Source organism: Corvus moneduloides, chromosome 19 (assembly GCF_009650955.1).
Source record: "Corvus moneduloides isolate bCorMon1 chromosome 19, bCorMon1.pri, whole genome shotgun sequence".
In the NCBI taxonomy this organism is placed as follows: domain Eukaryota; kingdom Metazoa; phylum Chordata; class Aves; order Passeriformes; family Corvidae; genus Corvus; species Corvus moneduloides.
In genome coordinates this window covers 8,197,247-8,216,409 of record NC_045494.1, presented here as the reverse complement: position 1 = coordinate 8,216,409, position 19,163 = coordinate 8,197,247, and the positions used below count along the sequence as shown (strand labels likewise).

General features: G+C 49.9%; 1 protein-coding gene across 1 annotated transcript; it reads left to right on the top strand.

Moving 5' to 3' along the window:
• The first annotated feature begins 235 nt into the window (after positions 1-235).
• On the top strand, positions 236-9,618 carry JMJD6 (jumonji domain containing 6, arginine demethylase and lysine hydroxylase). The gene is made up of 7 exons (XM_032129025.1): positions 236-490; positions 1,260-1,648; positions 4,508-4,794; positions 6,073-6,208; positions 6,326-6,464; positions 7,103-7,230; positions 8,857-9,618. The coding sequence occupies exons 1-7, from the start codon at positions 362-364 to the stop codon at positions 8,891-8,893; spliced, it is 1,245 nt and encodes a 414-aa protein (XP_031984916.1). The 5' UTR covers positions 236-361; the 3' UTR covers positions 8,894-9,618.
• Positions 9,619-19,163: the final 9,545 nt, after the last annotated feature.

Genomic DNA, 19,163 nt, shown 5'->3' with positions numbered 1-19,163 from the left:
GCGGCAGGCGCGGAGCGCGGGCCCGCCGCGGGAAGGGCAGCGGCGGCGGTGGGGTCCCGGGGGGGCCGCGGGACTGCGCGACCAAGGGCGCTCGGCGCCCGTGCCGCCTCCGTGCCGCCCGCGCTGCCCTTCCTCAACATGGCGGTGCGGGGGCGCCGCTTCCCCAGCTGCGGCCAATCAGCGCCGAGGCGTGGCGGAAGCCGGGGGGCAGCCAGCCAATGGGAGAGCGGCGGGGGCGGGGCCGCGGCGACAGCGGCGGCACGGGGTGAAATTTCTGGAAGGTGCGGCCGGAGCGGGGCCGGGATCGGGATCAGGGTCGGGCCGGGGGTGACGGGCGGTGACGGCCCCCAGCGCCGCCGCCATGAATCACAAGAGCAAGAAGCGGATCCGGGAGGCGAAGCGCAGCGCCCGGCCCGAGCTGAAGGACTCGCTGGACTGGACCCGTCACAACTACTGCGAGACCTTTCCTCTCAGCCCCACCGCCTGCAAGGTGCGTCGGGCGGAGGGTAGCCGGGGGCTGAGGGGAAAGAAGGGCGTGGGGAATGGGAGGGTGGGAATGGGGAATGGAGATGGGGAAATTGGGAATGGAGGGGGGCGCGACCGAGCGAGTCCTGCGGGGAACCGGGGAGAGACGTGAGGGGAACGGCGGGAGCTGAGGGAACTGTGGTGGGGACACGACCGGGGGTTGGGGAGCCCTGAGGAGACAGGGATGGATGGGGCCACTGAGGGGATTGGGAATGCCTGAGGTGAAGGGGGAACTGCGGGATGTGTGATGGGAAGCAGGAAGAGGCCCGTTCCCGAGGCTGGGGTTGCCTTAGAGCTGGCAGGAGGGAGAGGTTCGGTGAGGGAGAGGACTTTCTTCCCTCCACGTGGCGAGGCGTGTGGGAAGGTCAGGGCCCGCCGGGATGGAACGGGCACCCGCATAATTCCCAGGAGCGCTTCCCCGTGTCCCGAGGGGGTGAAATGCAGCAGGGGATGTGTCAGCCGAAAGGGCAGGGTAGCCTCTTCGCCCGGGGAGCTGGATCGGTGGGGAGCAGTGCCAAAGGCTTCGGGCTGCTCGTGTCACTGATGTGTGCAGGGAGCGGGCCAGGAGAAATGGGCCTGCAGCCTCGAGGAGCTTAAAATAACACAGAGGCAGCGCCATACCCTCGTGGCCTGTGGAGCAAAGGGTATGTGTGAAGCTCCCCCACAGGCAAGTGCAGTCCTAGGATGTCAGTCTGTCCTAATATCTGTACTGCTTTCCTCCCTTGGTTTCACAGGATAACGTGGAGAGGGCAGATGCACTCCAGTTAACAGTGGAGGAATTTGTTGAGCGTTACGAAAAGCCTTACAAGCCCGTGGTGTTGCTGAATGCTCAGGTGGGCTGGTCTGCCCAGGAGAAGTGGACGCTGGAGCGGCTCAAACGCAAGTACAGGAACCAGAAGTTCAAATGCGGAGAGGACAATGACGGTTACTCTGTGAAGATGAAGATGAAATATTATATAGAGTACATGGAAACCACACGGGATGACAGCCCCCTCTACATCTTTGACAGCAGCTATGGAGAGCATCCCAAGCGAAGGAAACTCCTGGAGGACTACAAAGTCCCCAAATTCTTCACTGATGATCTCTTTCAGTATGCAGGGGAGAAACGACGGCCACCCTACAGGTAGAGTGACAGCAAGACAAAACTGGGTATTTTCCAGCTCATTGGTTGTTCCTAAATACCTGGGACTGCCTTACATAAAAAAGGGATATTTTTACAGAATCTCTAAAATGAGTGTACATCTGTAATCCTGCAGGAGAGAAGGGCAGGTTTGTGCATCACAATTTCTCTTTCAGCAACGAGTATTGCTACAGATTTATGGTGTGGGTTTTTGTTTTTTCTTTTCTTTTCGTTTTATTAAGCCAGTTTACATCACTTCTTATATTTTTCAAAAATTACATAGTTACTGAGACTTACAAAGATCAGTTTCTTGCTCTGTGTGTGTGCCTTCTGGCGTTCAAATTTTAAGTACCTCAGGAACAGCTCCTGGGTTTTGCACCAGTGGCTTATGTACAGCGTGGAATTTTGTTTAATTATGAGTCAGTCCTTTTAAGGTAAAGATCTTAAGCTAGATTGGGATCTAATGTGGGCACTAGTTCTTAGCTCCTCTTCAGATGGTTTTGAGAGAGAACAGTATTTCACATCTATGTAGTCTTTTCAACTCTTTCTTTTTTTTGCTTCAGATTGGAAGAGGGTGAAATGACGTTTCATTCATAAATTCGAATGCAGCAACCTTGTATTTGGGCTTCTAGATACAAAACCTTTTTTATCTATGTTACTTTGACACTTCATAGCAGTATGAACTGAACCCTCCCAAGAAATTAAAGCCTTTACAGTGACATTATAATTGTCAGACAATGCTTGTTGCCCTTTGAGTGACATGAGGCTCTGATGTGGTTTATTTAAATAAAATTGAGCAAGTAATGAGTAATGGTACTTTCCTCTGCACTCTCTCACGTGCCTGTAGTCCAGTTGTGCTTTTGCAGGAGTGAAGCAAGAACCTAATTCCATTTCAGGTCACTGAAGGAGGTGTTTTGACAGTGCTTTTTGTAATTCTCTTCTAAGAACATACAACACAAAACCACACCAGGTGTAGTCTCTAGTAGAAACTGAATACACTTAATTAACTAGAGATCATTTACCCAAGTTAGAGGTAAATGAGAGAATCTGGTTGTGACTCATTTATTTTGCTGTCTGTGTCCCCCACACCCTCTCCACCCACAGGCACATGCCGAGCTCTTTGCTTGTGATCTTGGTATCCAACTTCTTCTATTTCGTCCTAGAAAATATGGGGTTTTTTCAGGCTGTTGATGTTTTTTGAGAGCTGAGTGATGCACAAGAGCAGGTAATGCCTCCTGGAATTAGAGGGTTCATCTAGGTACAGAAAGGAGTGTGCAGTACTCTTAGAGCATAATTGAAAATCTGACAGGACGTGGGGCTAATCTTAGTATGAGGAGGATACGACCTGTACAGGTTGATCTCTGGGCTGAGAGGTGTGTGATAGTGTGTAAACCTTAAAAGAAGAATTGGTGCTGTTTAGGACATTTTTATTGGCATTGTTCCTCTTCAAAATAAAGACAGTAATTTTTGGAAGCCCTTTACTGAAGCAGCTGTTTTAATTTGGGGAAGGGGGTTGGGGTTTGCTTTCAGATTGAATTTAGGAGTTGTGAAGTTTTCAGTCGTAAATTTGATGTCTTGGGGCAAACTGTGTTTTGTTCATTGTAAGTTAAATATTTGGAGGAAGATGCTGGTAAATGGCAGTGTTGCTAAATAAGGGTTTTAAAACCTTCTGTGTGTGTAGATTGCAGTTATTGTCAGAAAAATGATATTGGACAGTGCCAGTGCCAGACAGACTTTTATGTGTATAATTTCTTCTGATTTCTTCATGAAAGCCTTGACTGTTCTACTTGTAGTTTAAGCAGCTTTCTAAGGCTAATATAAATCTAGATTGGCAATAGAAAGGACAAACACCTGCTTATTTACAGCTCCTTTGTGAAGCAGGAAGAAAGCAGCTTGATAAACAAACTTGCTGTCCTACAATTGATGCTGGCAAATGATCCTTCAAAACCAGCTTGATTTACACCTGCACTGGAAAGGAGAGATGGACAACCTGGTGTATTTTCTGAACCTTTGCATTCCTCTTGCTGGGCGTCACCTGCCTGTCACTACACCATGGAGGGATCATATCGGTGCTTTAGTTTCTGTACTCTCTGCTGCCAGTTAAACAATTATAGTCATTTTTTTTCCTCTTGATCCCTGGTATGAAGTCACTTCACACTGCTTTTTCTGGCGTGGTTGGTCTTAGTGCTCCGTTTCAGGGAAAATGAGCAGCTGAAGGTGCTGCTGCAGTTAAACACGTACAGTAGATAAAGTTCTCCACTGGGAGAAATAAACCTTGCAAATGGGCAGTGGGAATATAAACCTCAAATCCTGAATGGTCACTGGAGAATAAGCTCCATGTAGTTAAGTGTTGGAATGAAAAGCCTGTTGTGAATGAACAGAAGGCGCAGAGAGAGGCCAGGGTTGCGTAACTTGCTCTGTTCCTTGTGTTGCCTTTTGTTCCTCATTGTTCTGCAGTTCTGGATGTGCTTGAGCAGGAAATTTTAGAAAACCATAGGAGAGTCCCCCTGCCTAGGAAGAATCCTAGCACAGGCTGTTGGGACTTAATTACACTCATAAACTTTGAAATCACTATTTTGCTGAAGAACTGTTTGAAACAAAAGAGAGCTATGACATTTAGAAAGTCATCTTCACTTGCTCGTCCTGCAGTCATTCCTGTCCCAGTTCATAGTGGTTCTTAGGTTAAACTCCTGTTGTACCTTTTTGCTGCAGTGTGAACTTAACAAAATCAAGAGTGTAAATGAAGGAACTGTAATTACTTTAATTTCTAACTGAAAGTGCAATGAATTCTCTGTCTAACATGAAGAAAGGGAGCTACCTGCCTGCTCTATGACTGAAGCACTTTTCTTCCCCCTCCTGCAGATGGTTTGTGATGGGCCCACCTCGTTCTGGAACAGGAATTCACATCGATCCCTTGGGAACTAGTGCATGGAATGCCTTAGTCCAGGGACATAAGCGTTGGTGCCTGTTCCCAACCAGCACTCCCAGAGAGCTGATCAAAGTGACACGGGAAGAAGGAGGGAACCAGCAGGACGAGGCCATCACCTGGTTCAATGTCATCTATCCCCGGACGCAGCTTCCCACCTGGCCCCCCGAGTTCAAACCCCTGGAAGTCTTACAGAAGCCAGGAGAGACAGTCTTTGTGCCAGGTATGTGCAAATCTCTCCAGGAAGGAAATCTGGGAGAGAAAAAGCATGTATGTAATATTCCTGTGTAATAGAGATGAAGGGAATATTTCAGCTTTCTTACACGGCCCATCTCTTAGAAAACAAACTCTCCTGAGCTTGTTTTGAGACTATTCAGTTACTTGCTGAACGTCCCAAGGTGTGTATGGCCTGTGGCATAGGATTGTATGTGGTACAGATGGCAGAACAAGTGGAACTTGTGTTACAGCATCACAGGAATGTGATCCTGAGCTAAATTGCAGTAATAGGAAGCTGTCAGGGCATAAAATAATGACATAAAATAATAGAGGTGTTTGAGCCCCTAGTAACTCTTAGACAAAAATGCTCGAGTTTATACACACTGGAGCAAATTCATGACTGAATTTTGCATGTGAATTTTTCTTAGCTGTGGGAAACGAACTACTTAAAGGCACTGACACCTTCCACCCACTTCTCTGTGGTTATGCCTCATCTTGCATTTGAAATCAAAAGCTAAATAAAGCTTTGCTAAAGATGCCTTTCTCTCTGAGTGGCTGCACACTGTGTGCCCATTGTAAGCAGGGGGTGAGGTGAGTTCAGTGCCAGATTCTAACCTCTGAATCTTGCATCATTTATGTGCAGCACAGCCCATAGTTTCTGTCCACATTGCTTGTCTCTAACATCCAGCTGACTTGGTGTGTGAAGGGTGCCTTTTGATTGTCTTGGCACTTATTAGTGACTCCTGAGTGTACCTTCTGTTAAGAGTTTGTAGCTGTCGGGTTCCATTAAACTGTTCCCTCAGTCTTTTATGAGGCTATAAGTGGGTTGTAAGAACTCCACTATTTTTATCCTGTGTGGAGAAACGATTTTGCATCTATTTTTAAATGAAAGGTTAGTCTGTAGTCATAAGAACCTTACCAAATCAGCGTGGAAAGTGCTCTCCAGCTGAACAGAAAGGATCCTCTGTGCAGTCTGGGTTACAATGGCTGTTGCTGTTAAATAAACCGTCAGCAGCCAGCATGGTGCTGTCAAGTCACATCTTCAGTCCTGTGTGTGAGCTGGGTAATTTGGTCAGAGCTTGGAGCAGCATTGTGTAACAAGAACCTGTCAGGCATTGGGGTGGAAGCTGAAAAAAGGCTGAGGAAAGATGATGTGTTGGCAAACTCACCTGGGTTTGGGAGATAATATCCAGTTCCACCTGCATTATGGGAGAAGTGTTCTTGGATGTTCTTGAACTTGCTCTCTGCTGTGCAGCCACCAATGGTCACTGGTGTTGTGTTTTAGGTGGCTGGTGGCACGTAGTCCTCAATCTTGACACGACTATTGCCATCACACAAAACTTTGCCAGCTGTACCAACTTCCCAGTGGTGTGGCACAAGACAGTAAGAGGGAGGCCCAAACTGTCACGGAAATGGTACAGGTAAGAGATTTAGTAGCTTTCTTTGCATATTTTTCATTGAAAACAAAACTTAAAAATATTCATTAACATGCAGTGTTACAGTTCAAGGGCTAACCCTGAAATTTCAACTGCATTTAGGATTCTAAAGCAGGAACATCCTGACTTGGCAGCCTTGGCTGATTCAGTTGACCTGCAGGAATCTACTGGTATTGCTTCTGACAGTTCTAGTGATTCTTCCAGTTCCTCAAGTTCCAGCTCCTCAGACTCTGATTCAGAGGTAATGCTTTTTACTGCAATAGGTGATCCATATTCTGGAATTACATTGTTTTTCCATACCTGATCATGTGCCTTCATCCTTATATTCATGCCTTATGGAATAAATTAATGGACAGCAGATAAACCAATCTACATGGTGGAAGAGCCTGTGATCTTAGCAGGTTCTGTTTGCTGAAGCCTCTCTTTGCATTGCTAAGTGGCTTCAGTCTGTTTGATCCATGTCTGTATTATACATGAATCTGTCACTCATTTAGCTTGTGGAAAATGGCTGCAAAATGAATGTTCTAAAAATTGGGAGAGGGAACAAAATCCAAAACAGATCAGTTATGACATGGGACTCTTCTCAACACCTAAATCCTTCAGAAGCCAGAGTCTTCTCCTCGAAGATGAGGTCCTTCTAGGGGCCCAAAGGAACACGTTCATTGTCTTGCTCCAAATCAGCTTTAGTCAGTGATGAAATCCAAGAACGTTTCTGTTCCTGATTTTTAAATGCTTAATTTAAAATTTCCTTGATGTGTCTAACCTAGAACAGTACGTTCTTTGAGCTCAGGGTTGCTGAGTAGCTCTTGTGGTGAAATGCACAGCACAGGCAGTTCATGAGGTTCCTCTGAATTGTGGTTTCATCTTTCCATCCTTCAGTGTGACTCTGGCTCCGAGACAGAGGGGATGATGCACCGGAGGAAAAAGCGGAGGACATGCGGAATGATGGGGAACGGGGACACAACTTCCCAGGATGACTGCGTGAGCAAAGAACGCAGCTCCTCCAGGTGACCCCATGGCAGCTGTTGGTTTTAAACAAGCACAGGACAATGTGAGGGAAAGCTGGCACCCTTCAGATAGGGGATTCCTCAGCAGCGAGGGATGGAGAGCAAGGGATTCCTTACAGGACATAAAGCAGTTGACTAGTGCTATCTTCTATTTTAATTGTTCCAAGCAGAAAACTAAGATTATTGATGTTTTTTTTAAAATCAGGGGTTTTATTTAATAAACAGTTTTACTACTTTTCCTAGTTGTCTCTTTTAATAGATGAAAGAATTTGATTTTTTCTTTGTTTAATGGGAGAGGTGGGATGTTTTAACTGCTCTTCAGAGAGCACAAATGAATAGTGAACAGTTAAAGATGAAGAATGATCAGGCAGCACTCAGATTTCAGTGGCTTATTCAAACAGAAAACCTTTAAGCAGTTGTGTGGTTTCTCTTACTGCTGCCTGGATTATTTCAATTTGTTCCACTGCTTTATCTGTTAAAGGCAAAATTCATCCTAAATTCCAAAGGTCTGTGTTCACATTTAAAATAAATAAATAAACAAATACATAAATATTGAGCAAATTTCAGTCAGTGTGGAAGGAGGCAACATTAATATGGCAAAATTGAGGATAGATACACTTAGGGTAAAGTTGCTGAGGAAAGCAGTTCTCTGGACTGGCCAGGTTAAAAACAGTGGAGCACTGGGAATCGGGGAGTATACTGCAGGGAAGAACTTAAACATTCTTTCCTAAATAAAGCATTTTTCTCATACAGCAGAGGCTTGCCAAAATTCTTAAGCAAATTCCTCGCAGCTTGGTTAACCAATGCTGCTGGATTGGCTGCCTGCCTGCATTAGAGTGCTGGCCAGTTCCTGAGCTCTTGGATGCTCCAGGTTTGGCGTGGATGCAAGTGCTGTGGTGGCTTAGTGTGTGGCTTGCTGAAGAAGGTGTGCAGCAGTAGTTTACCTGAGGAAGTCCATATTCCAGCATGATGCCTGACTTCCCAGTCTAGGGACTGCCTGAAGACCTGTGTGCTCCTGTAGATTGCTCTCTTGTTTCCAGGAGTTGCTTGTAACTGAATACAATTGAATTACAAGTACAGAGCATCATTAAAGGTTGGGGAGAGCTGTACTGACTGCTTATTTTGCCCTAGAGGTTTTCACAATTTGCTTGTTACAGCATTGTCAAATCCCATTTTGGCAGCCAGTGTGACTTCAGGCAGGGAATGAGCAGCAGGAGAGAACAAACCTTAATGCAGACCCTGGTTTAAAAACAAAAGCTGTAAAAGTGCAGATCACGATGCAGATCTGTTCTTCTGAAAAACCCGTGCATTTTAAAATTATTTGCCATTCAAATTTTGAAATGAATACCCTAAATATTAAAAATTAGCACCTTGCCTAGAACATTTGCTTTCTGGGTTTCAGTGTTCTTCCTCCTGTATGTTGATTGTTTCACTCTGTGAGGGTGGGTGGGCGTTCTCTTCCAGCTGTCTGATGGCTTAGTTGACAGAAACACTTCCAAACATAAAATCCTAACCCTGCTTGTACAATGCTGGAGGAAGAATAAGCCTGAGATTAATCTGCATGCTGGGATCTTGTGCCCTGCTATGAGGAGAATGCTCAAAGGCAGTTGTACCTTTTTTTGACAGGATTAGGGAATCCTGTGGAGGCCGCAGCTACCCCTGAGGGATAACACCACCTGCCCAGAGGCAGCTGCCGATCGAAGCTCCGTTAGCAGCCAGCCAGCTCTGTTCTACCCCCTTCTGCTTCTATTTCTCACACTCCTTAAGTTTTTGTCACTCTTCCTCGATCCAGACATCTTCGTTACGTGCTGTCCAAGGTTGGCTCCTGAATAACCTGTAGGGGAATGCCCCAACTACGTCCTTTGTGCAATGCTTTGTCCCCTCTGCGCCCCGGGTGAGTGCACTAAAACCCAGCTGTGGGTAAGGACATGCCAAGTATTTAAAGGGTCACGGAACTGGCAAGGAAGACAACGGTCAGTTTTTAAAGAACTCTTTCTAAAACCAGCAGGTAAATGTAAAAACCTGCCTTGCTTTGACACTGTCATATGTTTACATGTTGTCCTGTACACTTGAGGAAAGGAACACCAGCCCTTTTGGCCTATCGGAACGTCCGGCGGATCTCACACCAGAATTTCAGGAGGAGCAAGGAAGAAACGAGCTTCTGCAAGAGCTGAGCTGTGGAAAATGGGTCCTTGAATCTTACCCTGCTGCAGGAGAACACTGCTGTCGGGGCTGGAGCTTCCAAGTGTGTGTCTCATAGAATCCTGGAATACGGGCACTTGGAAAGAACCCATGAGGATCCTCGAGGCCAATTCCTGGCGCTGCACAGAAACCAAGAACCCCACCCTGTGCCCAAAAGCATTGTCCAAACACTTCTTGAACTCAGACCATTGCCCTGGGGAGCCTGTTCAGTGCTCAGCCACCCTCTGGGTGAAAAACCTTTCTGTGATATCCAACCTAAACCTGCCCTGACTCAGCTCCAGCCATTTCCTTGAGTCCTGTCATTGGATCAGTACCTGCCCCTCTGCTGTCCCTCAGGAGGATGCTGAAAACTCAAATGAGGTCTGACCTCAGTCTCCTTCAGGCTGAACAGACCAAGTGCCCTCAGCCACTCCTCATACAGCTTCCCCTCCAGACCCTTCACCATCCTCATGGCATCCTTTGGATGCTTTCCAATGGCTTAATGTCTGTTATATGTTGTGGTTCCCAAAACTGCCCCCAGCACTCAAGGTGAGGCTACCCTAGTGCAGAGCAGAGCAAGGACAATCCCCTCCCTTGCCCAGCTGGCAATGCTGTGCCTGATGCCCCTCAGGACACAGTTGGCCCTCCAAGCTCCAGGGCGCTTGTGACTCAGATCCAGCTTGCCACCAACCAGGACCCCAGCTCTCTTTCCACAGCTCTGCTCTCCAGCCTCTTGTTCCCCAGTTTATCCACACAACCAGGAGTACCCTGTCCCCAGTGCAGAATCCAGTCCTTGCCCTTGTTAAGCCCCACACAGTTGGTGATTGCTCACCTAATTTGTTGAGGCCTCTCTACCCTCAAGGGAGTTGACAGCTCCTCCCAATTTAGTGTTGTCAGCAAACTTCATATTCCTTCCAGTCCCGTGTCCAAGTCGTTAATGAGGATCTTGAAGAGCACAGGGATGAGGATGGAGCCCTGCAGAACCCCACTAGTGACCAGTGCCAGCATGGTGTCACCCCCATCGCTGTCACCCTTTGTGTCCAGCCTGTAGGCCAGTTGCTCACCCACCCTGTAACACGGTTAACCAGCTGTGGGCTTGACAGTTTGTCCAGAAGGTCTCTGGGAGAGACAGTATCCAAAGCTTTGCTGAAGTCCAAAAGGTGACATCTACTGGCTTTCCTAGATCAGCAAGGTGGGTCACCCTGTCACAGAAGGAGATCAGATTCAACAAGCAGGACTTTCCCCTCATGAAGCTGTGCTGGCTGGGACTGATGTCTGCATTGTCCTCCAGGTGTTTTTCAGTACTTCCCAGAATAATCTCTTCCATGATTTGGCTGGGCACTGAAGTGAGACTGACAGGCCTGTGGTTTCCAGGGTCCTCCTTCTTGAAAATTGGGACAACATTCACCAGCTTCCAGTCAGCTGGGACCCCTCTGGATTCCCGAGACTGCTCAAAAATCATTGAGAGGTTTTGCAATGACATCAGCAGCATCTTGGGGATTCTCAGATGAATCTCATGAGGCGCCATGAATTTGTAGGAGCAGATCCTGCACAAGTTTGGGGTCGACTGGGAGCTGAACATTCTCACAGTCACAGTCCTCCAGCTCTGGGCACTGAGACCCCCTTGGTCCATCATCTGTGCTGAAGACAGAGGCAAAGGAACGTCAAACGCCTCTGCCATGTCCATGTCCCTGTTTGTGAGGTGACCATCCTCATCCTGGAATGGGCCAGTGTTATTTCTAATTTGCCTTTTGCCATTAATATATTTGAAAAAACTCTTTTTTTATTGTCCCCCATGGTTCTGGCTGGTTTAATCTGCAGTTGAGCTTTGGCCACGTGAATTTTCTCCCTACAGTGGCAGCAGCATTTCTGTGTTCTTCCCATGTCACCTGACCTTGCTTCCACTGGGTGAACACCTTCCTTTTTCATCATGTTTCCAAGAGAAGATCCCTGTTCAGCCAAGGAAGGGAAGGTGGTGTGAATGCCCCAAGCACTGAAGCAACTTCAGCAGAGGTGACCACCAACCTAAAGCATCTTTCCTGGTCTTAATCTGCGTGCTCCATGCACACACCTGAAGTGCAACACCTGAACCAGCAGCAGTCCATCTACTTCACTGTGTCTGTCACAGTGACAGGTAACAAAGCTGCACTAGCACCTTGTGATGGGAAGCTCGACGGAGCAGGGGAATCCTGGAGTTTCTTGCATGGAAAAAACTGGGGGGCGGGGGGGGGAAGTCAGCATTTGCCAGCAATTCCAGTCCTTCAGGTGCAGGTGTGATGTTTAGCACAAGGCAACTGCTGACAAAGTCTGACTCTGGCACGATCACATTTGCTGGGCTTGAAACACCAAACAGTTCCGAGGCCGTGGGCTTGCTCAGGTCGGTGCAGTTCACATCCCTAAACGGCTTTTCTTTGAGATTGTGGGTTCAGATGTTGCTGAAAGTTGCAGTGCCAATTTTAAAGGACTGAGGGGGGGACATATTGTTGTTTTATGCTTTTTAAAAATGCAATGTGTTGCTTAAGTCTGTGTAGATGCATTTGTGTTATGCCAGGTAAAGCTCTTGTCCCCAAGGGATCTGTTGGAGCTGCTGGCCTGTTTTATTAGCAGGAGCTTGTGCTAGTGGTGTCAGTGGTGTCTCTGTGTGGCTGAAGGTGCTGCCAGGAAATCTGAACTTCCCACGGGCTGCTTCCATGGGTGCTCTTCTGAGCCCTAGGAGGTGGATACAGAACTCACTTCAGCAGTTCTCTGGGAGAGGAGACTTGACAGCAAAATTGCTGTGCATGTAGTAAACACACAGCAATGCCCAGGCACTGCTGAAACAGCAAATTAAAAAGAGGTTGAAGCCTCAACTGTGACTTTCTTAAACGTGTTGGGTTTGGTGGAACCTGGAGCGTTGCTTTTCTGGATTCTCTGATCCATTTTTAACCTTGTCTCTTCCCTATTTAAACACTCCTAGGCCATATCCTTTTGTACAAAGGAATCCTAAATATGTTTGTCAGGATCTCTGTTTTTGACTTTTCTGTGCCAGTCAGTTTGTGTAGGAGCAGTGTGGTGGTGGGGAAACGGAGAGGGAAGGTTTACTGATACATTCTTTAGCTGTCCAGACTTCTGAATTTCCTGTGATAGCCAAGCATAAGCAAGCACACTTGCTCTGTAGCCACTGCAAATTCTTCCACAAGATTACTTAAAAAAAGCCTCTAACTTCTCCAGCTCCTGGCATTTCTGGCCGAGGCTGAACAGCCTGGGAGCGTGCACAGTCTGTGTGTGTGTCCTCTCAGAGCAGGCTGCAGCTGCTGCCTTTTGGAAGAATGGAGAGGCAAAGGCTCACAAGACTCAGCTCTGTCAGGGTGAGGGGAGTCGGTGGACAGCTGTCCCTGCCCTCTCTGGTGGCTGGGCAGCACCTCAGTGAGATGCAGCTGCATTTGGCACAGTCTTAAAATCTAATGTGAAAGCCTGATTGCTGTGCTGGGAAAGCCACACCTCTGCCTCTAGAAGCACAGTGGGAAGATTCAGTGTGCAGAGCATTCTTCCATGCCTGTGAACTCTTCCATGGTGTGAAATAAAGCAATTCCAGGTGAAGCCTGTGTTGGTGTGACACCCCTCACAGAAAAGCAGCTTGTTTACAATGGACTGCAGACAGCATGATAGCAGCAACCCTCTCCTGACTGCTCCACAGGGCACTTCCTGCTGTGAAACAGTGTCTGTTCAGGCTGCCTGGGAATCAGGACTCTGGGATCTCCAGTTCTTCCAGGTAGGGCTTTTGCCTCAGCCACTTTGGTGAGTCTTTGTTTGAGCAGTGAGGAAAATCCCTACCTCGCAGGGCTGTTGTGAGGCTGAACTCTAACTGCTGTGTAAGGTGCTTTGAAGCCATCCACCCACAAAAAGTGGTCCATTCATCCTGAGCAACCTGAGACTTCCGAGCCTGGTGGGAGCTTTTTGTAGCAGAAAACATTGGGGATGTTGTCCAACACTCTCGGCCACGTGGTGTTCTGTGGTGGCCCTTCCAGAACTGCTGTGTGGTACATAAATTGTAGCAGAACAAGACTTTCTGTTTTCACCAGGGTTGAACTGTTGCTGTTCCATGGCCTGCTCTAAACAGGAGGTCCTGCTAGAGCAGGATCTGTTTCTAAAAAGGTCTACATGCAATTCTCTCATCAGGGAGTCAGCTTCACTGGTCTTACAGGAATGGGGGGAGCTGGTGCTTCCCAGGCCCTCATTCCAGGCTGGGTGAGTGAGGAACAGTTAAAAACTGTGCTCCCTTTGTGCCTAGCTCCGTGCTTGTGGGAAGCTGGCTGGGGAGAGTGGGCTCTGTGCTCTCATTTCTCCAGGCTTGTGCTTCATGTCTCTTGTTCCAACCCCACTGCTTTTGTACTCTGGAGGCCCTGGGTGCAGCAGGTCCAGCACCCCGTGGGCCCCTCATTTCCTTGAGCCCCAGAGCAGCAGCACAGCTTTGCCTCAGCCCCCTGGGGCTTTGGGGGCTGCCCTGTTCCCCAGGGATGGGCAGAGAGCCTCGGGCTGGGTGTCACTGTCACAATCCTGCCTGCTCTGGGAAAGGTGATGGGATTTGGGAGCTCTGGCTGTGCTTTAGAGCCTGGTAATGGACACAGGCTGTGAGAGTTCAGGAGGAAATGACCCAGCACTCTGTCAGAACCGCAGATGTGGACAAGAGGCACCAGTCCTAGCACCTGTTCCCTGCACAAGTGGTGTGGGAGCAGGTGACACCGAGGAGCCTCTGGCAGACCTTCCCTTCCCAGCTCGTGTGCGCTGGCTCCAATTTGTCTCCTCAGTTACATCAAACCTCTCCAAATGCTTCAAGGAAAGACCACAACCTCTTTCATGGTTAACCTCTGCTCTCCTCCCTGAGTCCCCAGCCATGGTGGGCTGGGAAATGAGACTGTTGGCTGAATCCAATCTGAAATGCCTGTGTGGGCACATTGTAATGGGAGCTTTTTGGCATCCTCCTTGCAAAGGCGGGGAAGGAAAATGCTACCCGTTCATGTGACAGTCCCACTGTCAGCTCCAAGCCCTGCCACTGCCCTTAGCTGCTTTTATCACCCATCCAGCAGAGCTGGGATACTTGTCTTGTTCGGATGATTGTGGTTTTGCTTTTTATTTTAAATAAAATCAATTATTTTGCATTATCCTGTCACTTTCTTTCATACTGTGATCTGAAAAAACCTTACAGGTGTGCACTTCTGTTTCCCAAAGTGCTAAATGTGTCAGGTGACAACTCTGGGGGTGCTTGGGGGTTTGCACATCTGAAGCTGCTGGGGTTGCACTGACTTTGGGAGGTGAGTTTTGTTGGTAGGTTTGTTACCAGACTGCCCCACCTGCTCTTTGTCCCCGCCCTGGCCTCCCCAGTCTGTGTCACAAGAGGTTTCTGTGTTGTGTTTCTGGTGCCACCTCACCTCAGTGAGAGGGGGTTTCATCTTCCAGGTGTCGTGTGCTGCTTTGGGAGGGCCACCATGGTGATCAGAGGGATGGAGCACTTCTCCCATGAGGAAAGGCTGAGAGCAATGGGATTGTTCAGTCTCGAGAAGAGAAGCTTCCAGGATGATCTAATTGTAGCCTTCTGCTACCTGCAGAACCTACAAGAAAGATGGAGAAAGACAAGGGCCTGGATGACAGAACAAGGGAGAATGGCTTCAAACTGACAGGAAGTAGGTTTAGCTTGGATATTAGGATGAAATTCTTCTCTGTGAGGGTGGGGAGGCCCTGGCATGGGTTGCCCAGAGAAACTGTGGCTGCCCCATTCCTGGCAGTGTCCAAGGCCAGGTTGGACAGGGCTTGGAGCAACCTGGGACAGTGGAAGGCGTCCGTGCCCATGGCAGGGGTGGAACAAGATGAGCTTTAAGATCCCATCCAATGCAACCCATTCTGTGATTCCATGATTCTAAATAGGCCCCACAGTGCAGAGGGGCTCTGTAGAAGGGCTGCAGTCCAAGCAGAGGGGTTTGGGGCAGACCTGCCTCAAGGAGCTTGGCTGTGAGCAAGGACTGGGAAAGTGGAAAAACATATATTTTGTCAGTGAGCTTTGTTGAAACCTGTAACTGTAGGTAAATAAGCTGGAACAGAGTGTGGGACAGCAGCCCCGAGGCTTTTGAAATATTTATAGCAATATATTGTAAAATGAAACACCTCAAAGAGTAAATGGCTTTGTGGCAGCAGACAGGCAGCTCACTCATTTCCACATAAACCTCTGTCCTCCCCTTCCCAGACACTGCTGGAAACATCCTTCTTATTTAGTGTCACCTATAAAGCATTTTCTTTTTCTCCTTTCCAGTTGCCCTTCAGCAGCTCTCCCCATGCCCAGCTCACCTCCCCTGCTCCTTGCACAATTAACAAATGAGCCCCTCCTCTCCTTGTGGATGATCCGGGTGTGTCCGTGCTTGGCATTTAACAACCCCAATTCCAGAAAATGCTGTGAGCTAATGGTGGCTGAAAACTGTGTACAGCCACTGTAGAAATGCTTTCATAACTGATCTCTCTTGCTTTTCAGCCTGGACAGGCAATTTGGGGTGCTTCAAGATAACCTCACTGTTCTTCCTCATTTGTAGGTACTGCTGGTACCTCCTGCAGTCCCTCTGTGGCTTTTGCAATCAGGACTTGATTTATTTTTGTTCCTCTTGATTTATCTACACATCTTTCTCTTCATGACACTTGCAAAGGAGGACGACACACTGATATTTAATTACTGCTGGGGAGCCCACAGGTTGGATGGCCTGCGCTGCACCTTTGCCAGTGTTCCTGCTCCTTTCCTCCAGTCTGCTGCAAAAGCAAATTAACCCCTGCTTTTTCTTTTGTGGCAGTTGGAAAACAAGTCATGGAGCAGGGCTGTGTCCCTCCTGCAGTGCCAGGCATGGCACTGAGCAGCTGCATGTTTAAGACTGGTTTGGGGTTGAATGAACAGGCTTGCAGCACATTTTTTCCTTCAAGGTGCATAAAGACTCCTCTGTGGGGCTGCACCTCCTCTGGTTCTGGAGAAGTGTGGATCGAGGCAGGTAGAGCTGGTTGGGAATGTGTTCAGAGGGAAATAATCATTGCCTGTCCCTTCTGGTCACACACACCTGTGTGTGATGCTGGTGACCGTGTGTGTCCTGTCCTTCAGCAGAGGGGCCTGGAACTGGGGGCTGCCACCGGAACAAATCCATGCAGCCTGCCCGGAGCAGGAGGAGGGGCAGGGCAGCTGGAGCAGCAGCAGCCATGTGCTGCTGTGTCCCAGCTGTGCTGACAGGGAAAGGCGGACCGGGGCTGCAGGAGAATTCTGGAATTGCTTTTCTGCTGCAGCACTGCCTTGTTTACACCCAAGGCTGTGTCATTTCTCAGCTGTTCCACTGCAGCTGGGGCTGGAATGGCTGCCAGCACCCAGGAGCTTTTGGAATATCAGCTTGTATCAGTGTACTGTCAAGGGCAAGGCCAGTTGTACCAGTTTAAGACTTTGAAGACCTTCAACAATCACTGAGAGCCTGCCCTGGCTCAGGGATTAGATTGTAAAATGAACTGAGATGTTGGAAGAGCTGTATGGGCGAGAGCAGAGGTCTCACAAGCAGAGGGGGTAGTGACAGGAGCTTAGGGAGAAGGTCTAGAAACAAACACTCCCGGGAGAGCTCTTGGGCTGGACCATTCCTTTCGCTGGAAGCAAGGTACAGCCATCTCCACCCCTGGGCTGAGCTCTGCCACTCATGGATTGAACCCAAAGCTCCCCGAGCCAGCGCACAGCCAGGTGTGAGAAGGCAAATGAGAAGCCAGCCAGGTAGGGGAGTGACCTCCAAGCCTGAAGAACAGCGAGTACAGGGGCATTTCTTGGGATAGCTTCTCATTTCTGGCATCAAGATGGAGAGGGCTGTGTTCTTGGCAAGGAAAAAGTGATATCCGTGACTGGGAGCGTGACTGGGGCTTGCAGCAATAATCTGAGTTTGGACCAGTTATAAGACTGGTCTGTGCTCAAACTTTATGTGAGGGAAAATGGGTTCTGGGAGGATCTGGGAACATAAAATCCTGTCTTTTGCCCTTGGAAAGCAGCATGTATCTGCTCACCTCACTGCACAGTCTTGTGGAGCCACGCTTGGGTTATGGCTGGGATGCAGAGGCTGGTGTTGGAGCTCAGTGACCCTCCTTGCTTTGGGTGGGAGGGAAGCAGAGGACCTCGGAACAGCACCTGCCTGTAGCCAGAGACTGAACATGCGGTGTGTTAGACCAGATCTTTTTTGTGCCTCCAGAAGGCTCTCCCGACTGTCCCACACCCCGTTCCTGCATCCTGGGAGCGCTGCCACCCGCAGTGGCGCGGGCAGCAGGAGCCAGCCCGGCTCTGTCCCTCCCGCAGGAAGATTTGCAGCGCAGCATTTTCCGTGCCGGGGCTGCGTCCCGGAGCAGTTGTCACCGCGGCTCTCCTGAATCCCCCTTTGTTGGCAAAGCTCTTCAGCTGCTGCCGCCCTTGGCTCCCCCGCTGCGGCCCGGAGCTGGCGGCCGTGTGAAAGCGGCTTCTGTGCGGGGCCGGGGCTCTGGGCACCGTCCCCAGACAGCCCCTGACCGCCCGAGGCTCCTGGGGACCGTCCCCTGCCCGCCCGGGGCTCTCGGGGAGCGGTTCCCTGCCATCCTCAGCCGCCCGGATGGGGCTCTGGGGACCGTCCTCAGCCATCCCCTGCCCGCCCGGGGCTCTCGGGGACCGTCCCCAGCCATCCCGGCCCGCCCGGGGCTCTCGGGGACCGTCCCCAGCCATCTCGGCCCGCCCGGGGCTCTCGGGGACCGTCCCCAGCCATCCCGGCCCGCCCGGGGCTCTCGGGGACCGTCCCCAGCCATCCCGGCCCGCCGGGCGCTGCAGGGCGGTTCTCCTCCCGAGAGAGGGCAGCGCGCTCCAGCCGCTGCTGCTGCTGCTGTCCCGCTCCGGGCTCAGCCCGAGCCTGGGCTGGGGCTGGGGCGGGGGTACCGTGCCCAGGTGAAACCCTCCCCGAGCCCCCCCTGCCAGCAGACTCCGTGCTCGTCTCTCCCGGGGCTGGCGGGCAGGCCCAGGGCAGAGATCCCTGGCTGGGAGCCTGCCTGGCTGACCTGGTGAGTGAATCCATCCCCTCCTGTCCCGCAGCGTGCATGACAAAGCCGGAGGCATCAATCGTGCCTTGTAAATTGACAGGGGAACCCCAGAGATACCTCTGTGCTTCCCAGCGGGAGCTTTGGCCGGGGACCAGGCCGAGTTTACTCCATCAGTTCCCTCTGAGAGCCATGGAGGGGACAAGTCGGCATCACACGGGACCTGCTGGGCCCAAATTCTGCTTGGGGGATCATCCCCATCAGATCACATTCTGCAGGAGAAGCTCTCACCCGAAACCTGGGCATGGGGAGCTGAGCTCTGTTGCTGATCCTGTCACCTCGTTACCGCATGAGTTTGGCTCAGTTAGAGCGGCTCTTCTGGGAGATGTGTCCTTGCTGTTCCTGGCTGTTGCTCTCAAGACCAGGAGTGTTGTTTTTCACAGACATCCAAACCCTGCAGCTCCTGTGAGTGCCACAGGTTCCAGCAACCTGAGAGGGAATCGCTGCAGGTCCAGAGCCAGGAGCTGCTAATGAGCACCTCTGAGGCTCCTGTTGATTCCCTTGTCAGGGATTCCAACCTCAGCAGAAGCTGTCAGGACCAGCTTCTCTTATTTTAAGGCAGTGATAAATCCTGCTTGGGAGGGTGCTGGCTGAAGTGCTCAGTCTCCGTGCTGGGTTAATGCAAGCCACATGCTGCTGCATTCCTGAGCGGGCAAACACCCTCCAAC